This window comes from Tachysurus fulvidraco, chromosome 11, assembly GCF_022655615.1.
Source record: "Tachysurus fulvidraco isolate hzauxx_2018 chromosome 11, HZAU_PFXX_2.0, whole genome shotgun sequence".
In the NCBI taxonomy this organism is placed as follows: domain Eukaryota; kingdom Metazoa; phylum Chordata; class Actinopteri; order Siluriformes; family Bagridae; genus Tachysurus; species Tachysurus fulvidraco.
In genome coordinates this window covers 1,554,158-1,578,806 of record NC_062528.1, presented here as the reverse complement: position 1 = coordinate 1,578,806, position 24,649 = coordinate 1,554,158, and the positions used below count along the sequence as shown (strand labels likewise).

General features: G+C 41.5%; 1 protein-coding gene across 7 annotated transcripts; it reads right to left on the bottom strand.

The window, feature by feature from the left end:
- Positions 1-2,689: 2,689 nt before the first annotated feature.
- On the bottom strand, positions 2,690-18,665 carry numa1 (nuclear mitotic apparatus protein 1). 7 transcript variants are annotated; one of them, XM_047820318.1, is made up of 24 exons: positions 18,324-18,661; positions 17,058-17,101; positions 16,852-16,937; positions 16,608-16,741; positions 16,454-16,524; positions 16,140-16,211; positions 15,167-15,257; positions 14,860-14,995; positions 14,513-14,649; positions 14,273-14,384; positions 14,056-14,173; positions 13,826-13,966; positions 12,715-12,834; positions 7,503-12,113; positions 7,182-7,391; positions 6,053-6,207; positions 5,561-5,843; positions 5,246-5,441; positions 5,013-5,149; positions 4,612-4,926; positions 4,417-4,503; positions 4,144-4,302; positions 3,861-3,895; positions 2,690-3,515 (listed from the first exon to the last, which is right to left on the bottom strand). In XM_047820318.1, exons 2-23 carry the CDS (start codon positions 17,097-17,099, stop codon positions 3,869-3,871), a joined length of 7,440 nt encoding a protein of 2,479 aa, XP_047676274.1. In that variant the 5' UTR covers positions 17,100-17,101; positions 18,324-18,661; the 3' UTR covers positions 2,690-3,515; positions 3,861-3,868. The 7 variants fall into 7 exon arrangements, with proteins under 7 accessions (XP_047676274.1, XP_047676273.1, XP_047676275.1 ...); XM_047820317.1 differs by lacking the exon at positions 3,861-3,895 and having other exon boundaries at positions 7,503-12,110; positions 18,324-18,665; XM_047820319.1 differs by lacking the exon at positions 3,861-3,895 and having other exon boundaries at positions 4,144-4,287; positions 18,324-18,662.
- Between the last annotated feature and the right edge of the window lie 5,984 nt (positions 18,666-24,649).

Sequence of the window (24,649 nt, the reverse complement as noted above, 5' to 3'; positions counted from 1 at the left end):
ATTATTAGTTAGTCAGCTTTTAAATAATGGTGGAAATTTTTAATCAATTTAAAATAGCAGTTAGACCTAAAGAATTTGCTGTTGTAATGGATGCAATTCCCCAAAAAGTATTGATCCTTCTGAGGAACGCAGTACAGGAGGAAGATCTAAATTTTGACAGATATCAAGATTAAAATATTTATTGGTAATATTTATTGGTAATATTTTACAAAATAGATCAGGGGTGTCAAACTCAAATTCACAGTGGGCCAAAAATATGAAATTGAGATAAAGTCACGGGCCAAACTGAATATTTATTGAAAACTTAACTGCAACTGTGATGTAATGTGTGGCTTAGTGGGTAGCATGTTCGCCTCACACCTCCAGGGTCCGGGTTCGATTCCTGCCTCTGCCTTGTGTGTGTGGAGTTTGCATGTTCTCCCTGTGCCTTGGGGGTTTCCTCCGGGTACTCCGGTTTCCTCCCCCCGGTCCAAAGACATGCATGGTAGGTTGATTGGCATCTCTGGAAAATTGTCGTGTGTGTGAATGAGAGTGTGTTTGCCCTGTGATGGGTTGGCACTCCGTCCAGGGTGTATCCTGCCTTGATGCCCGATGATGCCTGAGATAGGCACAGGCTCCCCGTGACCCGAGGTAGTTCGGATAAAGCAGTAGAAAATGAGTGAATGAGTGATGTAATGTTTAACATTTTTCATATGGAAACAAACTTTAGTTTTGTTTAAACACAGGATCTGGAACGACCAGAGCTTGATATTACAAACAAATAAGAAATTAAATTTGAAATAAAAGACACATCAGTGGTGTTCATTTCGCAAACTTTGACCATACACTTTTTAACAAACTCTCCCTCATTAAAGGGCAGATTTTGCCGTCTCTGCTGCCACAATAAAGCTTTACAGCCTTTACAGCAGCTTCACTTTTTGATTTTGCTTTCATGAACATAGTCTGCCGGGAAAACAGACTTTTTTCATTAAACCAGACTTTTTTCATCTCCTCTGCCTTCTGGAGCTTCTGCTTTACGTCCAGGTCCTTATACTTCTCATAATGTTTCGTGTCATAGTGTCTTCTTATGTTATATGCTTTCGTTACAGACACGTAACGTAAACAGGTCTGTCCTTTATATTCGTGAACAGATAATCTGTCTCCCTCCTGTCTTGCAAGCTCCTATTGTCCATCTTTCGTTTGGACATTTTTGTGGAGGGTGGAATTAACTTGCCCGATGTGACATGGTTGTTAACGACTGTCAACAGAGAATGAGGGGCGCTTGCTGTTCTTGACTACCCGTCAATACAGTGGCAAGGCATTCTGGGATCTGTAGTATTAGCGGAGCATGCGGCTAGTCAGCTGTAATGCACATTTGATATGATCTCGTGGGCCAAATATAATTACACCGCGGGCCAGAGTTTTGTACCCCTGAAATAGTCTCTCAAATAACTATATTAGGAATTTACTTAATAATATTGTTTATCCACCAGCTCGTTTTTTCTGGTCTTCTGTGTTTGGGGATGTGAATTGGCGTAAAGCTTTTGGAGAAAGGTGGATAAATTCTATGTTAATAATAAAAAATTGGCACTCCGTCCAGGGTGTATCCTGCCTTGATGCCCGATGATGCCTGAGATAGGCACAGGCTCCCCGTGACTTATTATAATTATAATTATTTATATATTAATATATATAAAACGTGCTGGAACGGTTTAAATTAGATATTTTGATACATATATACAAAAATATTTTGGGTTGAGGTGAAGAATTTAATTAAGAAATAATCGAACATTGAATTGCAGTCGAGTGGATTCGATATAATGAGTCGCTTTAATGATCGTGGGATTGAAAAAGAGAAGGCAGATTTCATACAATTGTTATTATTAACGGGAAAATTTCACATTCATAAAATGAAGTGGTCTGACTCCAAACCAAAATTATTATTTTTTTGCTTTATAAATGATTTCAAACTTTGTTCTGTTTTGTGTAATTGTCGAAGCAAAAAGGCAATTTGAGCTTATAATATTGTAAGCAGATACGATGTATAGGGTAGCATGATTTTCCTTTTATTTGTTATACTTTTGTTCTTGTCCTCTGGCATTGTTATTTCTTTTTAGTTGCTGAGTATTTGTAGTTTAAAGAATATATCTCATTGTATTGTTGGTTTATGGCATTAATAAAGAGAAAAAAAAAGTTGATCATTATCAGATTCAATATTGCACTAGAAACACGTTTAAGGGAAAAGTACAAACCAATGAGAGTTATAAAGTGCTATAAAGTGAATGTAGCACCTTTTGGGATGTTTATTATATCAGCATGAGACTGGGGAATTCTATAAATCTTAAATAAATGTCTAGTTACAGAGCACGAGACCGTAAGAGTTATGATTCAAGTCATGATTACAAACCAGTAACCAGATTAAAAATAAAGCTACAGGTCTTGCACAGGATCCTTATAGTGTTCATAAATGAAGCTATAAAGCTACAGGTCTTGCACAGGATCCTTATAGTGTTCATAAATGAAGCTATAAAGCTACAGGTCTTGCACAGGATCCTTATAGTGTTCATAAATGAAGCTATAAAGCTACAGGTCTTGCACAGGATCCTTATAGTGTTCATAAATGAAGGTATAAAGCTATATGTCTTGCACAGTATACTTATAGTGTTCATAAATTTAGGTATAAAGCTATGAAAAGACAGACAACACAAACTGAGTCACTTGGCTGAGTTTAATTTCTGCATATGAAAAATTAAAAGTGAAAATGAAGCAAAGAATAGAAAAACGTAAGGACAAACGTTTAAAAATAACGGATGAAATAGAAAAAGGCACAATTTATACATATATGTTTTGATCGAACAGGAAAACTGGAATCATTTAAAAATGCACACGGAAAGAAGACATACAAAATTTTATTGAATATGTACAGCCCTGTGGTAATAACTGTGATAGAATAATCAAACTCGTGCGAGCCTGTTCACCGAACACGGCATTATTCGGTACGTAAACACCAGCTCACAATTTAAAGCTGCTGGTAAATCTAACGATGTACCGATAATCAAGATTACAATGTACCATGAGACACATGGTGGAAGAGACCGTGGTCAGAGGCTGCCTTATGTAAGCAGTGAGGTCTGTTCCTTCCTTTGGGACACAGGATTAAAAAAAAAAACCCAGCAGTCGATAAGGCAATAGATTTTGACGACAGAAAGGAAAAAAAAAAGAAATGTAGTGATTTTTCCAAAACATCATCTTTGGTCTCTGCAATAACACTCAAACACACAAAGTGAAAAAAGCAGGCAGTGAGAGGAGAGCAGTAAGTGCCATGAAGCTTCAAGTCCTCTGATTCAATATATAGAAAATAATAGAATGCCAGGTGGGGGGAGGGAGGGAGAGAGAGAGAGATCGAAAAATCCACAACCAAACATTCAGGATTAAAACATTCTTAAAATATCCTGACATTGTTTCTATTGCACGTTGTTTAGAGGACGAGGAAGAGTGCGGTCTCACATCTTCATCCTCATCTTCGACTTTATTAACTGTGACAAAAAGAAGAGAGACACAGATTAAGAGATTTACAAGACTAAATGGATCCAGCATTTTGTGTGAATCTAGTGCACACGCACACACACACCCCCCATTACCCTTCGTTCACACTAGCAAGAGACTGATCGCTTGTGTGCGTGGCCTGGAATTTATTTTTATTTATGAAATTTTTTTTTTTTTATTGGAATGTCTCCTGCTAGTGAGAGCGTAAAACCCGTCAGTGTGTCGTGTGAAGTTCCTGACTGAGACACCAAGTAATTCGAGTGCTTTCCTTTTCACCTTCCCTGACCCCATGACCGCGACAGACACCAAACTAAATGCCCCGGACATTTAATTACCTGTTTAATCAGAGCAAACCGCCAAAGGTTGGGTTCTGTTCAGGACAAACACACAGCTCAAATTTAGAGTGAGAATAATCACACTAGTGGTGCTGTAAGAACTCACGCACACACACACGTGCACTCACACACACACACACCCCCTCTCCCACCCTCTGACCAACACGATAACTCGTTTTCTCTTCATAAACAGTTAAACAGAATCCTTTAAGCAGGACTGTAAAGTAGAGATCATTGATCACAGTAAGGCTCCAAGTCAGGACCTCCAGCCCACCACACGTACCTTCTTTGCACTGCTGATGACCTTTGGTGACTTCGTGCTGGCCGTGCGTGGGGATTTGCGGAGTTTGTTGAGGGCCCGCTGATGTAGCCTGCGGTCACCACGTCCAGCTTTTTTAGGAGTATTATCGATCATGAATGCCATGGACTGCCTCCGATCAGCCTACACACACACACACTTAACTGTCTGAAAATGCTTAGAACAAAAAGGTGCTGCGTAAAATGAAAGCACACAGAAAGATGGAGGACAGAGACATGCATGGACAGGCAGTTGTACCGGAGAGGGTGCGATGTTCTGCGAGTTGGTAGATCGAAGGTTTCTGCCTTTAGGAGTTCGAGGGAAGCAGCTGGCTAACTTCTTTGCCTGAAGAGAAAAAAAAATAAACAGAAATAGATTTACATATATTTCTATTTGTAATTTAAAGCATCTACTGAACTTTGGAAAGCTGTGTGATGATGCGAGTGCCCTCACCTCAGGTGTGTCAAGGTCTTGAACTTGCCCCGCAGGCCGTTTAGGGGCCAGCGGGCTGCGTGTGGATCGCACTTCCCGTGCTTTGGCAACCGGGGGTGCCCGCTGCGAGGGGGCGTGGCTGTGAGCAGCTGCAGCAGGTGGAGCCAGTGAGAAGCGATGAGAAGCTGCAGCAGGTGGAGCCAGAGAAAGGCGGTGATTAGCAATGGAGTCCTTGAGCTGAGACGGGATGGTTGAGGCACGGCGAATGGTCTCGGTGGGGTCGCCGGTACGAACCTCCTCGTCAGTCACAGGGAGGTGCGAGAAACCCAGGCTGGGCTGCAGGACACAACAGGAGAACATTAATGAGGTAGCCATTTTTTTCCCAAGGCTAACACTTTCTGTATAGCTAGTTGTGTTTGTACCCTGGACTCCAACGGGTAGCTGCTCTTCAGATGAGGTAAACAGGATTTATTCCGTGACTGTAGCTCTGCGATCCTCATCCAGTCATCAGAGAAGTGGTCCGGCTCGTATTCGGATCCTATACAGAACGTGCTCGGGGCTGCAGACAGACGAAGAAGTTTAAATTTTTATGAATCAATCAGAAATGGAGGCGAATAGATGAAATGCCTGATGGTTGTATGTGTGTTTTATTCACCTCGTGGAAGGACGCCGACATGCGCATTGCTGCGGCGATACCCAGGAAGGCTGAGAAGTTTGTTGGGATCCTCGAAGATCTCTGCAGACATGGGGCGAGCTTTGTGTGAGGCCAGATTGGGCTGCGACTGAGCCGGGTGCAGGCTGAAGAAAGACTCGTCAGCTTCTGCAGCACCGCCGCCACCGAGAGGAGTTTTCTACACAGGATAAAATGTTGATTAAAAAAAAAAAAAAAAGAACAATTTTTAGTAGCGGTTATAAAATAAACAGCACTAATATGTTCTATGATGAGAACATGTTTTTTTTTGAGCCACACCTTGGTCATAGTGATGTTGATGACTTGCGTTGTGCGTCGCCTCCGGACCGAAGAGCTCGGCTTCCTCGCCGAATCAAGAGTTAGCTCTCCGAGTGAACTGATGCTGCTTTCTAGCTTGTGGTCCTGGGAGGCGCCTTCACGTTTCTTGCCCCTTTCTTGCATCATGGGAGTGAAGTACAGGGTCTCTAGTGAGCCTTCGCCTTGTGTGCGCCTTTTTGCTGCTAGTCGCTCTGAACTTCGGACCAAAGGAGTGCTAGACTCACCAGGTACGGACTGTTTACTGCTTAGAGAGAGAGAGAGAGAGAGAGAGAGAGAGAGAGAGAAGGCGACAATGAGATCCCAAGTAATCATTTCGACTTCTATACATCCGATTTTTTTTTTTTAACCCTGCAAACATCAGGAAATGTTGGCAAGATGGGCCAACAATGTATACAAGATCATACAAAATGACTTAGACGGTAAACCATCTAAAAAAACAAATAAGCAAGTTACCCAACAGCATTCAAAGAATCGTCCAGGTTGAGCTCCAGGCTGTCCGAACTACCGTTGATGGCCTGTTGACTTCTGGGATTTTCTCTGTGTTGCACCTGGACACTTTGTTCTCCCTGCTTTCTCTGTTCTCTTAACTTCTGATCTGCATAAGCCAACTATAACACACAGAAAAATACTCTTTAAATGGCAAGCGTAAAGCTTTTTCAGTGTAAACTGTCATGCAGAACATGTTCTTGCGATTCACTTCTCTAGTCTTCAGTACTGAGGTGGTTAAAGGTGGGGTCTCTGATGTTTGAAAGCTAATGTTGACATTTGAAATCACCAAAACAAACACGCCCCTAACCCAAACGGGTCCCACCTCTGTATCGATAGCTCCGCCCACACATACGTACGTAACCCGGGTGACTAACAGAAAGAAACGTGTCTATCATAGCTGAAGGGAAGAACAATACGATTGTAGATAAACAAACAAGCAAAAATGCCACACAAGCATAATCATGTAAAGGACAAAGGCATATATTAGTTCTGTGTAACAAAGCAAAACCAACGTTACTCACCTATCGAGAAGGAAAAAAGCGCCTCGGCGTCTTAAGTAAAGTCGGCCACATATTCACAGGTCGGAGTTTCCCGAGTCGATAACTCCTGAGCTAAACGCTGTTACTACACAAAACGCGGTTGTAGCTGCCTCTCTACATTACTACGATAGAAAAGAGGTGTTATTTGTGTAGTAACAGCGTTTGGCTCAGGAGTTATTGACTCGGGAAACTCCAACCTGTGAATATGTGGCCAACTTCCTGCTCCTTCAGTTCTCTCCAGCGCTGGAAAGCTGATCCTATATTAACACGTCCTACTTCTTGTCCTTATCGTAAGTCTTTCTTCTCTTTCTTTCTTTGTTTTTATCCTATATGCCGATGTTAAAACCGCTTCCTGCTAACGTCACACACGCGCACTGAACACTCTCTCCGCCCATATCGACAAGACACGCCCCTTTCTGCTCATTGGCTACACGTTTGTTTTGTTTTTCGTCCCGACTCAGTTTTCTGAAGCATTTCTCAAAAATCGGAGACCGCACCTTTAAAGTCAACCTGACAAACCAGAAGGTAAACACAGCTGGAATGAATTCACCTACCTGAGTCTCCAGGCTCTTTATTTGTGCCATCAATTTCTTCTCTGATGCCTTGATATTCTCCAGCTCCATGGAGACCACTTTAAGCTCAGCCTTCAAGGCTTTTCCTTCACTCTCACTCGTTTCCAAAGAGGCCTGAAGGGTCTGACATGCTTTCTGCTCCTCCAGGAGTTCCTGTTTTTTACCGTTGTAATGAGTTTTTGCTTTTTCTACCTGTAGGGAACAAGAGACACACAGAGAAAGTGGTGATACTCTGAATTTCGAGAACTTCACCTGGTACAACGTTGTCATAAAAGAAAAAAAAAAGAAAGAAATGAATCGAACCTGGACTTTGTAGTGCTCCACCTTTTCAGCCTTCGCCTCGAGCTGCTCCAGAAGTTCTTGGTTCTGCATCTCTTTCTTTTGGAGAGCCTCTTTTATAGCCCTGAAGGATTCGGTCTGCCCTTTCAGCTTCACTTCCAACTCTACTCCAAGTCTCTGGGAGGCATCACACTCCCTCTGAAGTGACTGATTAATGAAAGACAGATGCTCCTTTTCTTTTTGCAAGGTCTTCACTTCCTGCTGCAAAGCACTCTGAAGGTCATCCAGAGCCTCCTGCTGTGCCTTCCTGTCCGTCCGAAGGGTTGTTGTAAGCGCATCTTTCTCCTTCGCCAAGGCGTCCAGTTGCTGAAGGTATTCCTCAGTCTCTTGTTTTTGCTTGAGGCGCAGCTCAGAAACGGTGTTCTCCAAGACTTGGTTAGCCTGACAGGCATCTTGCTTCTGCTTCTCAGACTCGTTATACTGATCTCGAAGCAGACTCAGCTCTGAATCTCTCTCAGATGAACGTTTACAGGCTTCTTCGCACTGGACTTGAAGTTGAACAACCTTTGCCTCCAGTTCAGCTCTTGAAGCCTTCTCGGATTCATCGGCACGGAGCCTTGAAGCTTCTTGCTGCTTTACTTCCGAGTGAAGATTTCTTATTTCAGCCTCTCTTTCATCTGCCAGTGATGAAATTTCTTTAATCTTCGCCTGCAGTTCCTTTACTTGATTTTCAAGCTCGTGTTCAACCTGTCGAGCGACTTCTTTGACTGAGACCAGTTCTGCTCCAACTTTCTGGGCTGCCTCGAGATCTTTAAGAAGGGACTGGTTCACTGAGGCAAGATGATCTCTCTCGTTCTTTAAAGTCTCTAAATCTTTGTTGAATTTATCTTTGTTCTCTTGCAGATCAGCCTTTAATGCATCCAACTCCTCCTGTCGCACCATTTTCTCTGCATGGAGGTTCTGGTTCACTGAGGCAAGCTGTTCCTTCTCGTTCCTCAGAGTTTCCAGGTCTTGTCCGTATTTATTTTTGCTTTCTTGCATGTCCGCCTTGAGGGCATTCAGCTCCTCTTCTTGCCCAGTTCTTAATGCCTGTAGGTTCTGGCACTCACTCTGGAGGTTCTGGTTCACTAAGGCAAGCTGTTCCTTCTCGTTCCTCAAGATTTCCATGTCTTTTCCATATTTACTTTCTCTTTCTTGCATGTCCGCCTTGAGGGCATTCAGCGCCTGCTCCTGCCCTGTTTTTTCAGCCTGCAGGGTCTTGCACTCACTCTGAAGAGTCTGGTTCACACAACAGAGATTTTCCTGTTCATTCTTCAAAGTTTCTAATTCTTGGCGATACGCATCTTTGATGTTCTGCAGGTTTGCTTTGAGAGCATTTAGTGTCTCCTGTTGTTCCTTGTTCTCCGTTTTCAAGGTTTGGCACTCAGTCTGGAGGGACTGGTTCACTGAAGAAAGTTGATCTCTCTCATTCTTCAAGATCTCCAGATCTTTTTCAAATTTATCTTTGTTTTCTTGCAGGTCAGCCTTGAGGGCACCAAACTCCTCCTGTTGCCTTGTTTCCTTTGCCTGCAAGGTTTGGCACTTGCTCTGGAGGGACTGGGTCACTGAAGCGAGATGGTCCTTCTCATTCTTTAATGATTCCATCTCTTGCTGATGGTCATTTTGCATGTTCTGGAGGTCAGCTTTTAGGGCATTTAGTTCCTCCAGCTTCATCTTATTCGCTGTCTGTAATTTCTGACACTCAAACTCGAGGGACTGACTAACTGAGCTGAAATGGTCCTTCTCCTTCATCAAGTTTCCTAACTCTTGCTGGAACCCCTCTTGGGCATTTTGTAGGTCCATCTTTAGTGCATTTAGTATCTCCTGTTGCTTTTGGTTCTCTGTCTGCAAGGTCTGACACTCAGTCTGAAGGGTCTGGTTCACTGTGGAAAGTTGTTCCTGTTCCTTCTTCAGTGTTTCGACCTCTTGCTGGAACCTATTTTCTGTGTTGTGGAGTTCAGCCTTTAGGGAGTCCATGGCTTTGTGTTGACTTTTATTCTCTGTCTGTGAGCTCTGCAAATCGATCTGGAGAGACTGGTTTACTGAAGACAGATGATCGTTCTCTTTTTTCATGATCTCTACATCTTTCTGATACCTATCTTGAGTTTTCTGAAGATCAGCCGTCAGAGTATTCAGGGCCTCTTCCTGCCCCTTGTTCTCGGTCTGCAAGCTCCGACACTTATCCTGGAGATGTTCCTTCTCCTTCTTCAGGGCTTCTAAATCTCTCTCGTATCCATCTTGAGTGCTTTGCAGGTCAGCCTTAAAAGCGTTTAACGTATCCTGTTGCTCCTTGCTCCTTGTCTGCAAGGCCAGGCATTCACTCTGGAGAGATTCATTCATCAAAGACAGATGTTCCTTTTCCCTTTCCAAGGTTTCTAGACCTTGCTGGAACGTTTCCAGATCTTGCTCCTGCTTACTGCAAAGCTCATTCACTCTTCTTTCTAAAGCTTCCTTGGCCTGACAGGTTTCACTAATGAGGGATACTTTCTGTTGGTACACAAGCTCCATTTGTTTCAGCTTTTCTTCTGTTGACTCCAAAAGTTCGTTTTTCGCTGCAGTCTGACTCTTGGCAGACTCGAGCTGCCCCTTCAAGTCTACAACGTTCTCGAGTTCTTTCTGAAGGGCCTCGTCGGATTTTTGAAGGAGTTTCCGATTGTATTCTTCTTGTTCTTTCATCTTTTCGTTAAGAGCACCGAGCTGTGTTTCTCTCTCGGAAGCAAGACTGGTAAGCTTCTGAACTCGAGCCTGAAGTTCGGTGACTTCTCTTTGAAGCTCTTTACGTTGAGTCTCCTCGACTTCCTGAACTTTTGCTCTGAGGTTCTCTTGACGCTGGACCTCCTCTTGAAGCTTGAGTGAGTCGGTTTGCCGTTCTGTAGCTAGCGTTATGGCCTCTGATAACTTATTCTGAAGTTGAGCAAAGTCTTCCTCCAGAGATCTGTTTTGTGCTGCTAAAACAGAAACCTCACTTTCTCTCTGGAACGCGAGATCCTGTTGCCGTGACAATTCCTCTTTGAGGGATTTACTCTCGTTTAATGACTCCTCCAACTTCTTCAAATGTCCATCGATCTCCTGCTGCAGTTGAGTAACCTCCAGTCTCAGAGTCTGCTCCTTGACTTCATGGGCCTCTTTTGAAGCCTTGAAACTAATTTCCAACGTAACGAGACTCTGCCTTTCGATGGAAAGCTCTTCCTTTAAACCCTTCAACTCCTGGGCGAGAGCTTGCAGAGATTGAACTTTCTCCGAGATGAGTTTCTCAGCTTCGGAAAGTTGTAGCTTCAGCTCCATGATGGCGAGCATCTGCTTTTCCATTTCCTTCTGGTGAAGTTCACGCGTTTCGCCGGACTTCGCTTCGAGAGACTGAAGATTGACCTTAAGGGTCTGGATCTCTTCTTCCCTCTGTTCAAGCTCTGCCTTGACGTGTTGAACTTCCCTGTCTTTGGAGACCACGTCCTGACTCAAATGTTGTGAAAGTCCTTCTACCTCCGAGAGCTGTCTTTGCAGATCGTCTGCCTTGTATTGAAGGTCGGACAGTTCCTTTTGCTGTATGCGGAGTTCTCCGTCTTTAGAGATAGTTTTTTCTTTCAGCGCCGTTAGTTCAGATTCGCTCTGCTTCAGCGATTCTACAGTTCCCTCGATCTTCGTTTGTAACTCTGATATTTTGTTTTGATGATCTGTAATAATTTGCTGCAGTTCCATCTCCCTCTCCTCTTTGGCCTTGGTTACTAGAATCAGTTGCGACTGGCCTCGATCTTGCTCTTCTGCCAGACTTGCTTTAAGGTCCGCTCCTTCTTGGGCTAACCTCTCGATGCACGACTCGGCTTCAAGCTTCTGATGCTTCATTCTGCGAAGCTCTTGGCTGAGAGTCTCTAGCTCAGCAAACATCTCGTGCGCTTTTTGCTCCTGCTTTAGAAACTTTTCCTCCATCAAAGCTTTCTGCTGCTCGTTTGCTGTGAGAAGCTCGTCGCCTCTCTTTCTCTGTGCGTCGATCTCGGTTTGCAGATCTGCGATGGTATCGTCCAGCGCAGAGATTCTGGCTCGGAGCGAAGCGTTCTCTTCTACCACTTTTTGATGGTCTGCCAACCTTTTTTCATATTCCACGAGAGAAATCTGGGCGTTTTGCAGGTCGGCCCTGACGGCATTAAGAACTTCCTGCTGTGTTGCATTTTCTGCCTCCATGTTCTGGCACGTGGATTGCAGCATATTAACCATATCCTCCAAGGAGGTGACTTTAGCCTCCAGCATCCCACGTTGCTGGCGCAGTTCTGCGGATGTAGCGATCTCTGCCGTTAGATGAACCTCAAGCTGCTGAAGATGTGCCAGATCGGTCTCCAAAGCTGCTATCTGGGAGGTAAGAGTTTCTTGTGTGGTCCTTGAGGCTTGTTCCTGAGCATCTTTCTCTGCTTGCATGTTCTTTATCGACTGCTGAAGATCTGAAATGCGTCCCTCCAAGCGCAGGGTTTCCTTTTCGAAGGAGCTTCTGTCTTCCGCTAATAGTGCTCCGAGTGACATCTTCTCCTTCTCGAGGAGGGAAATGGTTTCTTCAAGTTTGGAAAGTTTTTGAGTCAAGTCTGTGAGTTCCTGCTTCAGTTTCTCCTGCTGAAGAGGCAGGGATTGGTGTTTTAAAAGAAACAAAAATAAAGGAATACAATGAGGAAACCACATGGGTGCTCGGGTGAGGAGCAGTGAAGCCAGCACGAAGACTGGGGCATCAGGTCATCCTTAAAAATATTCTTGTTTGCCATAACCCGACCGACCCTGTCAATTTAGGACCGACTTTTTTTTTTTGGTTTGTTTTTTTTGCTTTAAGTCCGACCGACTTGCGGTTGTAAATTTTGCGTTAAGACCGACAACTAATACTAATTTATATATATATATATATATATATATATACACACATACACACACACCTTATTGACCCTTTATTTATTTATTTATTTATTTATTTATTTATTTATTGCTGTTACTGCAAACCAAAATATTTTTAAGGATGGCCTCAGAAGGTAGTGAGAAGGAACAGCTCTTATTTATTAATTAAACATGCTACTACCTGATTCATGTTAAAAACACTGAAATAAAACAAGCCTTGCAGATTTTGTGTAGAAAAGTTAAAAACGATACCTTGTACATTGGTCTTGTGATATTATATCCAGGTCAACAAAAAATCTATTTACGTTATTAATAAGAAAAGTTCGCCTACCTCTACAATCGGCCCCAGGACTTCACCTTTTTCTTGGGGCTGCTGGGAAAGTTTGGCGAGTTCGTCCTCCAAGACGGAGATCTTTCCTTGTGAGATCTGAATTTGCTCAGAAAGACATTCCTGAACGACGATAAGATGTCGAGATGGAGACAGGAAAAAAAGTACGGATATAATGTTAGTCAGAAATAAACAACTGATGTGCCAATAATCATTTACGCAATATAATGTACATTATTCTACATATTCATTATTTGAACACCTCCTCAAACCTGACCAGTAATCTATGAACCAGTAAACTATTGTTTTCTTATAAATAGCATGTATATTTATGTTCTAGTTTATACACTTAAAGGTGGGGTCTCTGATATTTGAGAAATGCGTCTGAAAACTGCATTGGGCCACCAAACAAAACAAACGTGTAGCCAATGAGCAGACAGGGGCGGGTCTTGTCAATATGGGCGGAGAGAGAGTGTTCAGTGCGCATGTGTGCATATTCACAGATTAGAGTTTCCCCCGAGTCAATAACTCCTGAGCTAAACACTGTTACTACACAAAACGCGGTTGTAGCTGCCTCTCTACATTACTACGATAGAAAAGGTGTTATTTGTGTAGTAAAAGCGTTTAGCTCAGGAGTTATTGACTCGGGAAACTCCAACCTGTGAATATGTGGCCAACTTCCTGCTCCTTCAGTTCTCTCCAGCGCTGGAAAGCTGATCCTATATTAACACGTCCTACTTCTTGTCCTTATCGTAAGTCTTTCTTCTCTTTCTTTCTTTGTTTTTATCCTCCATGTCAATGTTAAAACCACTTTCTGCTAATGTCACACGCGCACTGAACGCTCTCTCCACCCATATCGACAAGACACGCCCCTTTCTGCTCAATGGCTACACGTTTGTTTTGATTTCTGTTTAGTTTGTCGTCCTGACTCGGTTTTCTGAAGCGTATCTCAAACATCGGAGACCGCACCTTTAAAGGAGCACTATTTTATTTATTTATCCTTTATTTCCTATGCTAGCATCGTTTAAATATGTAAAACTAAGGAAAGAACAAGGTACATGAGCCCGATGTATTGAACACCAAAAAAGATCATTATGTTAGCGTGTGCATGCACCCTGTCAGTGATGGCCTGGCTTAGCTCTCTCTGCAGCAAGTCCCTCCTGTTCCCCCACTCGGTCTGGGATGAATTGTGAGCTTCTGTTATTTTAGCGACTTCCTCCTCGGCCCTTGCGAGCTGGGCGAAGGCGTTCCTCGCCTGGGGCGACAATAAAGGAGAAAAGATCTGTGTTTTTATGAGAGACTCGACACAAAGCTTTGTCTCACAAATAAACCCACAGCTCGTACCTGTGCGGCGAGAGTTCCGTTCTCCTCCATCAGCTCGTCGAGCCGTCTTTCTTTCTGGCTGTTGTCTGTTTTAAGGTCTCGACACTGCTTTAAGACCTCGTGTACTCGTGCGAGGAGCCTGAAACGGAGAGGATTAAAACGCACGCGTTCCTAAACGTGATACGATGTGCGTAAAACACGGCCGACGGGGAGAACAAGCGAGTGATACGGCACTTACCCTTCGTTCTTCTGCTGCAGCTCGGTCAGTGTAGCTTTGTGTTCCTTCTCCATCTCCTCCTGATCCCTCTGCAAGCGCTGCAGCCTGTGCTGAAGCTGACTCATCTGCCCCTCTGTAGGAGAGAGAGAGATTGAAGATGATGAATGTTGCTACGTGGCACACACACTGCACACAGTGAACACACCGCAGTGACTGAAACGACATAAAAGCGAGAACGTTATTGTTATCCGCGGCGTTTACCTTTATCCGAGAGGAGAGCGATTCGCTCGGCCAGCTCTCGCTCCAGCTCGTCTCGCACGTCTCCTTCGTGCGCCAACTCCTTACGCAGCCGCTTCACCTGCACCTGAGGCGTGCTCATCAGCTCCTGTAGAGGTGAGCTAACACACACACACACACACACTAAATAGTGTGGACGAACACATGTTGGGTTATCAGTAAAGAATTACTACACAAACAAGCTTTATTTTAACTCCTTGAGCAGGCAATACGACAAAGTTATAGACAGACAGAGTGGCCGATTAGCACAGACGCCTCTGACACACACACACACAGTGACACACACACACGGGTTCGAGTCTGAACCTCACCCGACAAACGAGCTGGAGGCCACAGTGTCCAGCTCCACAAAGTTGACGAACGGAGAGCTGCGTGCCCGGGGGAAAAAGGGCGAACCGTCCTCGCTGACGGAGGACGTACTGCTCACGGACGAGGTGTAGATCAGCGCTGAAAGAGACGACATGTGCGTCACATGTAAATTCTACGGTCACACTAAAAAAAAATTCATACTTAGACAATATTCTTAACTTAATTCTGAATCAAATTCGTTCAAATTAAAGACTTCAAGCTGAGGTGCTATGAAATGCCCTGAAGAGTAAAGGGCTGAGTGACACTTACAGCTCGTGGCAAGGAGTTTGTCCAGACCTTCACGCAGACACAGACCACTCGCTTCTTGCCGAACGTAACGCAACATGGTCGCCATCTGCAGCTGAGAGTGAGTGAGAGAAAGAGAGGGATAGAGAGAGAGAAACAGACAGAGAGTGAGAGAAAAAGAGGGTTAGACAGAGAGTGAGAGAGAGACAAACAGAGAGAGAGAGAGAGGGGGATAGAGTGAGAGAAAGAGAGGGATAGAGTGAGAGAGAGGGAGAGAGAGAGTTGCTGAGTAAAGGGAAACATGGCGTTCTTTCTGTGTCTCATCGTTTCTTCCGAAACACAAACCATGATTCCAGTTTCTGTTCTTCTGCATCACATTCGTTTGGTCCCCATTAGCACAAATCACACACTCTCACACACCCAGCAGCTTTTTAACCAATTCGATTGTCTGGTTTTAAATTATAGTATTCGCTAAAACGCCAGTCTTATGCAGAACTATTTTTCTCACAACACACATCATGATGCATATTTAGGGGGCCAAGCACCAAAGGGCAACCTACTGTAAATGTATTTTATTGTTATTAATAATAATAATAATAATAATAATGATTATTTATTAAACATATTGTCCAAAATCCCTTCTAGGGGGTTTAATATAAGAAAAAAGTGCCATCGTCTGCTTTGCAGTTTGTCCAACAACTGGATTGTGATTTTGCCAAACAGGAAGTGAGACCACTGTCTTAGCAACACCGCCACATCCTGACAAAATAAATAAATAATAAAACTTTGAAAATTTGACTTCATCCAAAGTGTGTGTAACGTGTTTTGTGTAATATGTGCACGTAATACGTAGTGTGAGTAATGTGTGTAAACAGGAAGTGCTTGGCCCCATTAATCGCTGCTTGTAGGTATATTAATTATGTTTTGTAAATTCTTCTCTAACACTGTGTTCTAATGTCTCACACGCGCACACACACACACACACTTTAATCCTTACCTCAGTTTCAAACCCCACTTTGGGCACCAGACTGTTGTTAACAACTCCATAGTAACACAGGAGCAGTACAACCTATAAACAATAGAAATTATCCTCGTTATCAGCAAGCTTTATATTCTATAAGGAGAAGAAATTACAACTCACAGTCTGTACATGTTTCTGTATCGTTTTATCTGCTCATCATGCTTGCCTTAAATCCTTTGCTACTCCGTCAGCTATGAGAACACACCATTACTGAAACTAACTGCTTATAAAAAGAGACCTTGATTGAGATTTCCACTGAAATGTCCTAAAGTGTGTAAGCACACACCCACCTTGGTGAGCTCCAACTCCAGCATCCTTCCCTTGGCCAGTGTGAGGACGACACACTCAACAGGACACACACCTGCAGGAGGAGAAGATGGCATGAACACACGTCAGCCCAGACCTCGGTATTAAATACACATGAAGCTGGAATGAGAAACTTACTGTGGAGGAAGTCAGAGATGATTGACAGCCTTTCTGCTTGAGGGAGGTGAACAGGAGTCTGGCTTGGATCCTCCCCTTTTCTACAACAACCAATCGGTGAACAGGCGCTCCATGAAAAGCAAATATATTTCCCTCTACAGTACAAATTTAGCAAATCTAATGATGCAATAACTGTGAGGCTTGATTTTACATATAACTACTTATATAAATTGTAATTACTGACGTTTCTTTTTAGAGAACTCACAGTTTATAGACGAGTTTGAGCAGCAGGATTCCATCCTGAAGCTGTGTGATTCGCTGCACCGGTTCGTCCAGCTGCAGGCCGTTGAGCTGTAATAAACATTATAAACCGTTATAATAAACATTTCACCGTACATCATGTTTCAGTTTGTGTATCTGGAACATGGTATGATGGTAGAAACGGTAAGGGAAGTGAGCAAGCGAACTTACCCACGTCAGAAGGGCATCTTCCTTGGATGGATGCAGTGCCATCACTGTCACGAAGGACAAGACAATTTAAATAAATAAATAAATAAATAAATAAGTGTAGGTAAATAAATAAATAAATAGGGATTTTAGAAAAACAAATAAATAAATGCATAAATAAATGGATAAATGTCTGTATGTATGTATAAATAAATACAAACAAACTGACTCCTGATATATGAAAGTGTTCATACATTTAAAATTGTTTAAGTACATTTTTAATAATAGTGTAAGTAAAGTGTACAGAAACATTGTGCTTACTGAAGCACATATGATTATATTACTGTGATAATGTTTAAAATCTATGGCACTATTAACATTTGTCCCCTCATCATTAATAACATTTGTCCCCTTTCACTGTTACAGATATTAATAACAAAAATAAATAAACTGCTTAGTATTAATCCATGTTATTATAATCAGTATATACACACACAATAATATCAGTGTTTTACCTGACAGAAAAGTTAAGAGTGTAAAGTAACAGAAGGTGTAGTTTCAGTATTATTATTATTATTATTATTATTATTATTAGGTATTAAGAGTTTTATACAACAGTTAAACTTTGACCCTTGGAGTTAAACCGATTCCACAGCTGTACAAACCTAATGCGCGTTTACACGCTGCTTTACGGTTAATTCCGTCTCCTTACAGAAATCATGCTTTTTAATCACATTACCTACCGAACGTTATGTATTTACTCTCATTCGCACCTACGCCAAATGTGAAAGTTGTTTTTTTATCATTAATATATAGTTAGTCGATTATAAGAAATTATATAGATAAAAAATTCATCATAAATGTGTTCCCTCATTGGAAACGTATACAAAACGAGCTCTTTAAAAAAAATTCTTTTTGTTTTTATCTGGAGAAAAATGTTACCGACGGTCATTAATATTCAAATAAAATAAAATAAAATAAAAACAAGTTTTTCATCCAGACGCTTAATGATTACCGTAAAACACTGTATATAAGCGCATTCAAAAATACAACGGAAATTCTTAGAGTTATATTTTTTAGTTATTAAACACATCTAAATTTTGTGTCATGTACAAACATTAAAGTTGTAAATTTATCTATAAACCAGCCGGTTGTTTTAACCTCGCAAACAAAACTGTGTAAAATGACACAAACAAACACACCGTTCGCTTTAAAACAAGTCACATATAATATAATATAATATAATATAATATAATATAATATAAGTGTAAATAAACTTTTTTAACTCACCTTCTGACTCCACAAAGCTTAAAAACTGCACATGAGTTATTATTGTCCGTTAACTGTCTTCATGCACGGATTTTCAAACCGCAGCACTCGCCAATCGGCAGCGTTTTGAGCTGAGAACAAGGCATCTGATTGGATGTCTGGAAATGTGACGTAGAAAAACACTCGGTGGTTCATTGGGCGGCACAAGACAAAAAGAGCCAATGAGGGACTCGAACTGATCGCGTCACACTGATGCCCGAAATAAATTCACGTGCAAGCGATGTTTTCTTTATACTGTTTCTTTACAGAATTGTTTTTATTATATTTTTTTGGTTGCACTTTGTTTAATTATGTAAATATTTTATTAATATTGTCGAACAATTCGTTTCTTCCAAGTCATACTGTAGCCTTATTGGGTTGCCATGACCGCATTATTTCATCCTTTTTTAATTTTATTAATTGAATTTTGCAGGATCTAAAAAATAAAGTTGAATGTTCTTTTTTCTCTCTTTCTCTCTTTTTTTTTTTGCTTTCATTTATAGTGCATTTAACCCATTTGTCAGAAATCACTCCAAACATATTAGACATGTTACATTACTAAAGTCCACCATTGACTTTTTAACAAATCAACAATTTTGCTGAGTTTTTTTTTTTCTCATTTATTTTTATTTATTTTTTTATTTTGTAATCATGAATCTGTAAATTAATTATTTTACATTCTGTAATATATTGCAATGGACCATTTTTAACACGTTTGTTATGCTAACAGAAAACATCAAATATGCAATTTCTTCTTAATTATTTATTGTTTAGGGGAAAGGTTTCAACGTCACTTTCAGAAAAATAAATAAATAAATAAAAATTATTAGTTAAATAATGGTAGACCCGGGGGCACGGTGGCTTAGTGGGTAGCACGTTCGCCTCACACCTCCAGGGTCGGGGTTCGATTCCCACCTCCGCCTTGTGTGTGTGGAGTGTGCATGTTCTCCCCGTGCCTCGGGGGTTTCCTCCGGGTACTCCGGTTTCCTCCCCCAGTCCAAAGACATGCATGGTAGGTTGATTGGCATCTCTGGAAAATTGTCCGTAGTGTGTGAATGTGTGAGTGAATGTGTGTGTGTGTGCCCTGTGATGGGTTGGCACTCCGTCCAGAGTGTATCCTGCCTTGATGCCCGATGACGCCTGGGATAGGCACAGGCTCCCCGTGACCCGAGGTAGTTCGGATAAAGCGGTAGAAAATGAATGAATGATGAATGAATGGTAGAACCCCGTCTAGCATTTCCCAAGACCTGAAATGGGAGTGCAACATAAACTCCATCATCAAAAAGGCCCAGCAGAGGATGTACTTTCTACATCAATTAAGGAAGTTTGGTCTGCCACAGGAGCTGTTAATGCAGTTCTACACTGCAGTCATTGAATCTGTCCTGTTCACATCCGTCACCATCTGATTTGTTGCAGCAACAAAACAGAACAGGAACAGACTGCAACGCACAGTAAAAACAGCAGAAAAAACAATTGGTGCCCCCCTGCCTACCCCCCAGGACTTGTACCATACAAGGAAAAATCACTACTGACCCTTCGCACCCTGGACACAACCTTTTCTCCCTTCTCTCAGGCGCTACAGAACTTTGCCTACTAAAACTACCAGACACAGGAACATTTTCTTTCCCCAGACAATCACCCTGATTAACAACTCACCCTAATTATATTCCCTACTTCTATAAGTACTGCATTATCATAACTATCAGTCATCACATCATCTGTATATTACACACTACTGCTGCTGTATATTGTACAAAAAGCATAATATTACACAATATTGTTATTTACACTTCTCACACTTTATGTATAGAACTGATCTGTCATATATTCTGTATTTATATTTAATACTCATTCTGTCTATATTGTATCTCATCATCTGCATTGTCTTGTATAGTTTGTATAGTATAGTGTTAATTATGTCTGCACCTTTGAGAGTCACAAACAGCTGGAACCAAATTCCTTGTGTGTGTCAGCTCACTTGGCCAATTAACCTGATTCTGATTCTGATTCTGAAATAATTTATTTACTCTCAAGTTTGTGAAAAGGAAAAGCAGAAACATTGCAGTGATTTTGTTCTAATGATGTCTATAAGAGGTAAAAGGTACCGTTATTCTTTTTAACTTCCATGATGAAGTGCAGGAGAAAAAAAGACAGGTATTAAAAAAAGGTTCCCGCTACATTAACATTTTACTTTAAAGGTGAGGTCTCCGATTTTTGAAAGCCAATGTTGACATATAAAATCACCAAAACAAACACGCCCCTAACCCAAATGGGTATCGCCCCTGTATCGATAGCTCCGCCTACACATACATACGTAACCCAGGCAACTAATGGAAAGAAATGTGTCTTTATCATAGCTGAAGGGAAGAACAATACGATTGTAGATAAACAAACAAGCAAAAATGCCACACAAGCATAATGATGTAAAGGACAAAGGCATATATTAGTTCTGTGTAACAAAGCAAAACCAACGTTACTCACCTATCGAGAAGGGAAAAAGCGCCTCGGCGTCTTAAGTAAAGTCGGCCACATATTCACAGGTCGGAGTTTCCCGAGTCGATAACTCCTGAGCTAAACGCTGTTACTACACAAAACGCGGTTGTAGCTGCCTCTCTACATTACTACGATAGAAAAGAGGTGTTATTTGTGTAGTAACAGCGTTTAGCTCAGGAGTTATTGACTCGGGAAACTCCAACCTGTGAATATGTGGCCAACTTCCTGCTCCTTCAGTTCTCTCCAGCGCTGGAAAGCTGATCCTATATTAACACGTCCTACTTCTTGTCCTTATCGTAAGTCTTTCTTCTCTTTCTTTCTTTGTTTTTATCCTCCATGTCAATGTTAAAACCTCTTTCTGCTAATGTCACACATGTGCACTAAACACTCTCTCCACCCATATCAACAAGACATGCCCCTTTCTGCTCATTGGCTACATGTTTGTTTTGATTTTTGTTTCGTTTGTCGTCCCGACTCAGTTTTCTGAAGCATTTCTCAAAAATCAGAGACCCCACCTTTAACAGGGGTCAGAAAAATGGGAAGCAAGCACTGGGCCTACATGTTTGATTACATTACCTCTGTTTCTGATTATATTCTTTTTCCTGATTATATATTTTTCTGACTATATTTTATATTTTTATGTTATATTACATTTTATTTAACTGATCTACTTTGATATATATACTTATTTTATTTTCCTCTTATAATGTATTCACCTTCATTTTGTTCTTTTCTATACTGTTGGCATTTTTTTTGTTTTTTAGAACAGTCATACAAAGCATTTCACTACATGTCGTATTGTGTATGATTGTGTATGTGTATGATTGTGTATGTGTATGATTGTGTATGTGTATGATTGTGCATGTCTATGATTGTGTATGTGTATGATTGTGTATGTGTATGATTGTGTATATGTATGATTGTGCATGTGTATGATTGTGTATATGTATGATTGTGTATGTGTATGATTGTGTATGTGTACACTATGTGTGTAACACTACGGTGTTTTATATCCTACGGCTATTAACATTCTGAAGCCCATCACCACTCTTCCTTCTGTCTGACTTCCGCTCTGTGGACGTGTCACGTGTAAAACAGATCGTACCGTGATTTTATTTCTCACACTTCCTTATCCTCTGCTGAAACAGTTTCCTGTCGTCGCCACTTCCTGAACCGCGAGCCACAGAGCAGAGATGCTCGTGATACTGTGTATGAAGTTTAGTTTGAAGTTTGAGTTTGGTTTCTTCTAAATCACACTACAACACAACACAACACACAACACAACACATCACAACACCATACAACACAACACACCACAACACATCACAACACATCTCAACACATCACACCACAACACAACACCATACAACACAACACGCCACAACACAACACAACACAACACAACACGCCACACCACAACACAACACAACACAACACATCACAACACAACACCATACAACACAACACGCCACAACACACCACAACACATCACAACACATCACAACACATCACACCACAACACAACACCATACAACACAACACACCACAACACATCACAACACAACACAACACAACACATCACAACACACCAGAACACATCACACCACAACACATCACACCACAACACAACACCATACAACACAACACGCCACAACACACCACAACACATCACAACACACCACAACACAACACATCACACCACAACACATCACAACACCACACACCACACCACAACACACCACAACACCACACACCACAACACAACACATCACACCACAACACATCACACCACAACACAACACCATACAACACAACACGCCACAACACACCACAACACCACACACCACAACACATCACAACACACCACAACACCACACAACACCACACCACAAACCACATCACAACACACCACAACACCACACAACACACCACAACACAACATGCCACAAAACAACACTACACAAAACAACACAACACAACACACCACAACACAAGAACTTCTAATAACTTTATTTTCTGAGATGTTTTCAGGAGGAGTTTTTTAGACACACAAAAACACGTTGTGTTAACAACTGATTTTGAAACCAAATGTCGCAATCGATAACATCCTCTGGTAATGGTGATAGACCTCGCCTGTCTGTTTTTGTGTATTAACTTTAAAAATTAAACGTTACACGTGTGCAGCATCATGTTTATAGCACAAACAGGTCATGTGTAGAGGCAACAAAAACGGGACAGAATTTTAAATAACATTTATTATTCCTTAAGAAGAGAAAAATGACAAAGACATAAACAAACCGAAATGATTAGTTTCTCACGTCGAATGAGTGACTATTATTCTGTGTAATATTTATTTAATTCAAACCTTTATCACTTATTTATGGGATTTTTATTTATTTATTTATTATTTATTTAAAACACAATCATTTTAAATCAGACATTTTTTTAAATGAGTAATTATGATTTGTTCATTGTATAACGTAAATTATTTATTTTTTTAGGTGATATAAATTATTTATTTAGGCTAAATATGAGCTGTGTTTAGTGTCCAAATGTTATATTATTTGTTACCTTTATATCTATATAATTCTTGCTTTCTTACATCATCAATTTTTTTATGGGCTTTTGTGTATTTTAATGGGTTTGTGGTCAGAGTGTATATATAGTAATGATTTGTAGATGCTCAGGTTTGAGTTTATAAAGATTGTTATTTTTTTTCATCTGCTTCTTCACGTTAGTTTATTCTTGGTTTCAGAGAAGCGAACACACTGCAGGTTTGATCAGTGTTCTGCAGGCATATCAAGTTCTCTGAACGATTTAAACCCTTCAGTGGGACTGGATCTCAATGTGTTTGTTCGCAGCTTCAACAGGTGGTGAGCAGAAACTCTAAGGATCCTGTTACAAACCTTAAACTCACTCTGCATGGCAACAGCCTCTAACCTTTATACCTCTCTCTCTCTCTCTCTCTCTCTCTCACTCTCTCACACACACACACACACACATTCTCTCTCTCTCTCCCTATCACATACACACACACTCTCCCTCTCACATACACACACACTCTTCCTCTCACTCTTCCTCTCTCCCTCTCTCTCTCTCTCACACACACACACACACACACACAGTCCCTCTCTCTATCTCTCTCTCTCTCACACACACACACACACACACACTCCCTCACACACACACACACTCTCCCCCTCTCTCTCTCACACACACACACACGCCTTCAGTGCAGAGACCCAAGGATAAAATCCATACCATGGGAATGGGAAGATTTGGTCTGTATAATGTAGATTAAAGCTGCTGTCAGTCATCCTGAACACTCTTTTGCGCGCGCGCGCGCACACACACCCACCTTCTCTAGATTGGAACATGATTTATTCTCTCTCTCTCTCTCACACACACATTACTGGACGTTCTCCTCTGATCGCTCTAATCGACAAGGAACCACAGCTCAACTTTTGTTCTCCAGACCATTCTTATTCTGTACCTGTAGAATTTACACACTGTCCTGCTTCCACATGATTGGCTGATGAGGCATTTGCATAAATTAATAAACATAGACGTTTTCTTACTGAAGTGCATGGACGAGTAGCTGTAAAGCCGCCTTGTGACAGTGTTTCAGTACAAATAAAATGAAAAATGAAAAGGTTTCTCTGCTGTCACGGAACAACAGGAAGGAAGCTGGAGCCATGAGGAACGTTTTTAATCAGACTCATCTCTAAACAAAACATGGATTTGGACACAGAAAATATAGTGGACATTCTGCAGGACAGAACATACATCCAATGGATCACGTGACAGAGATGATA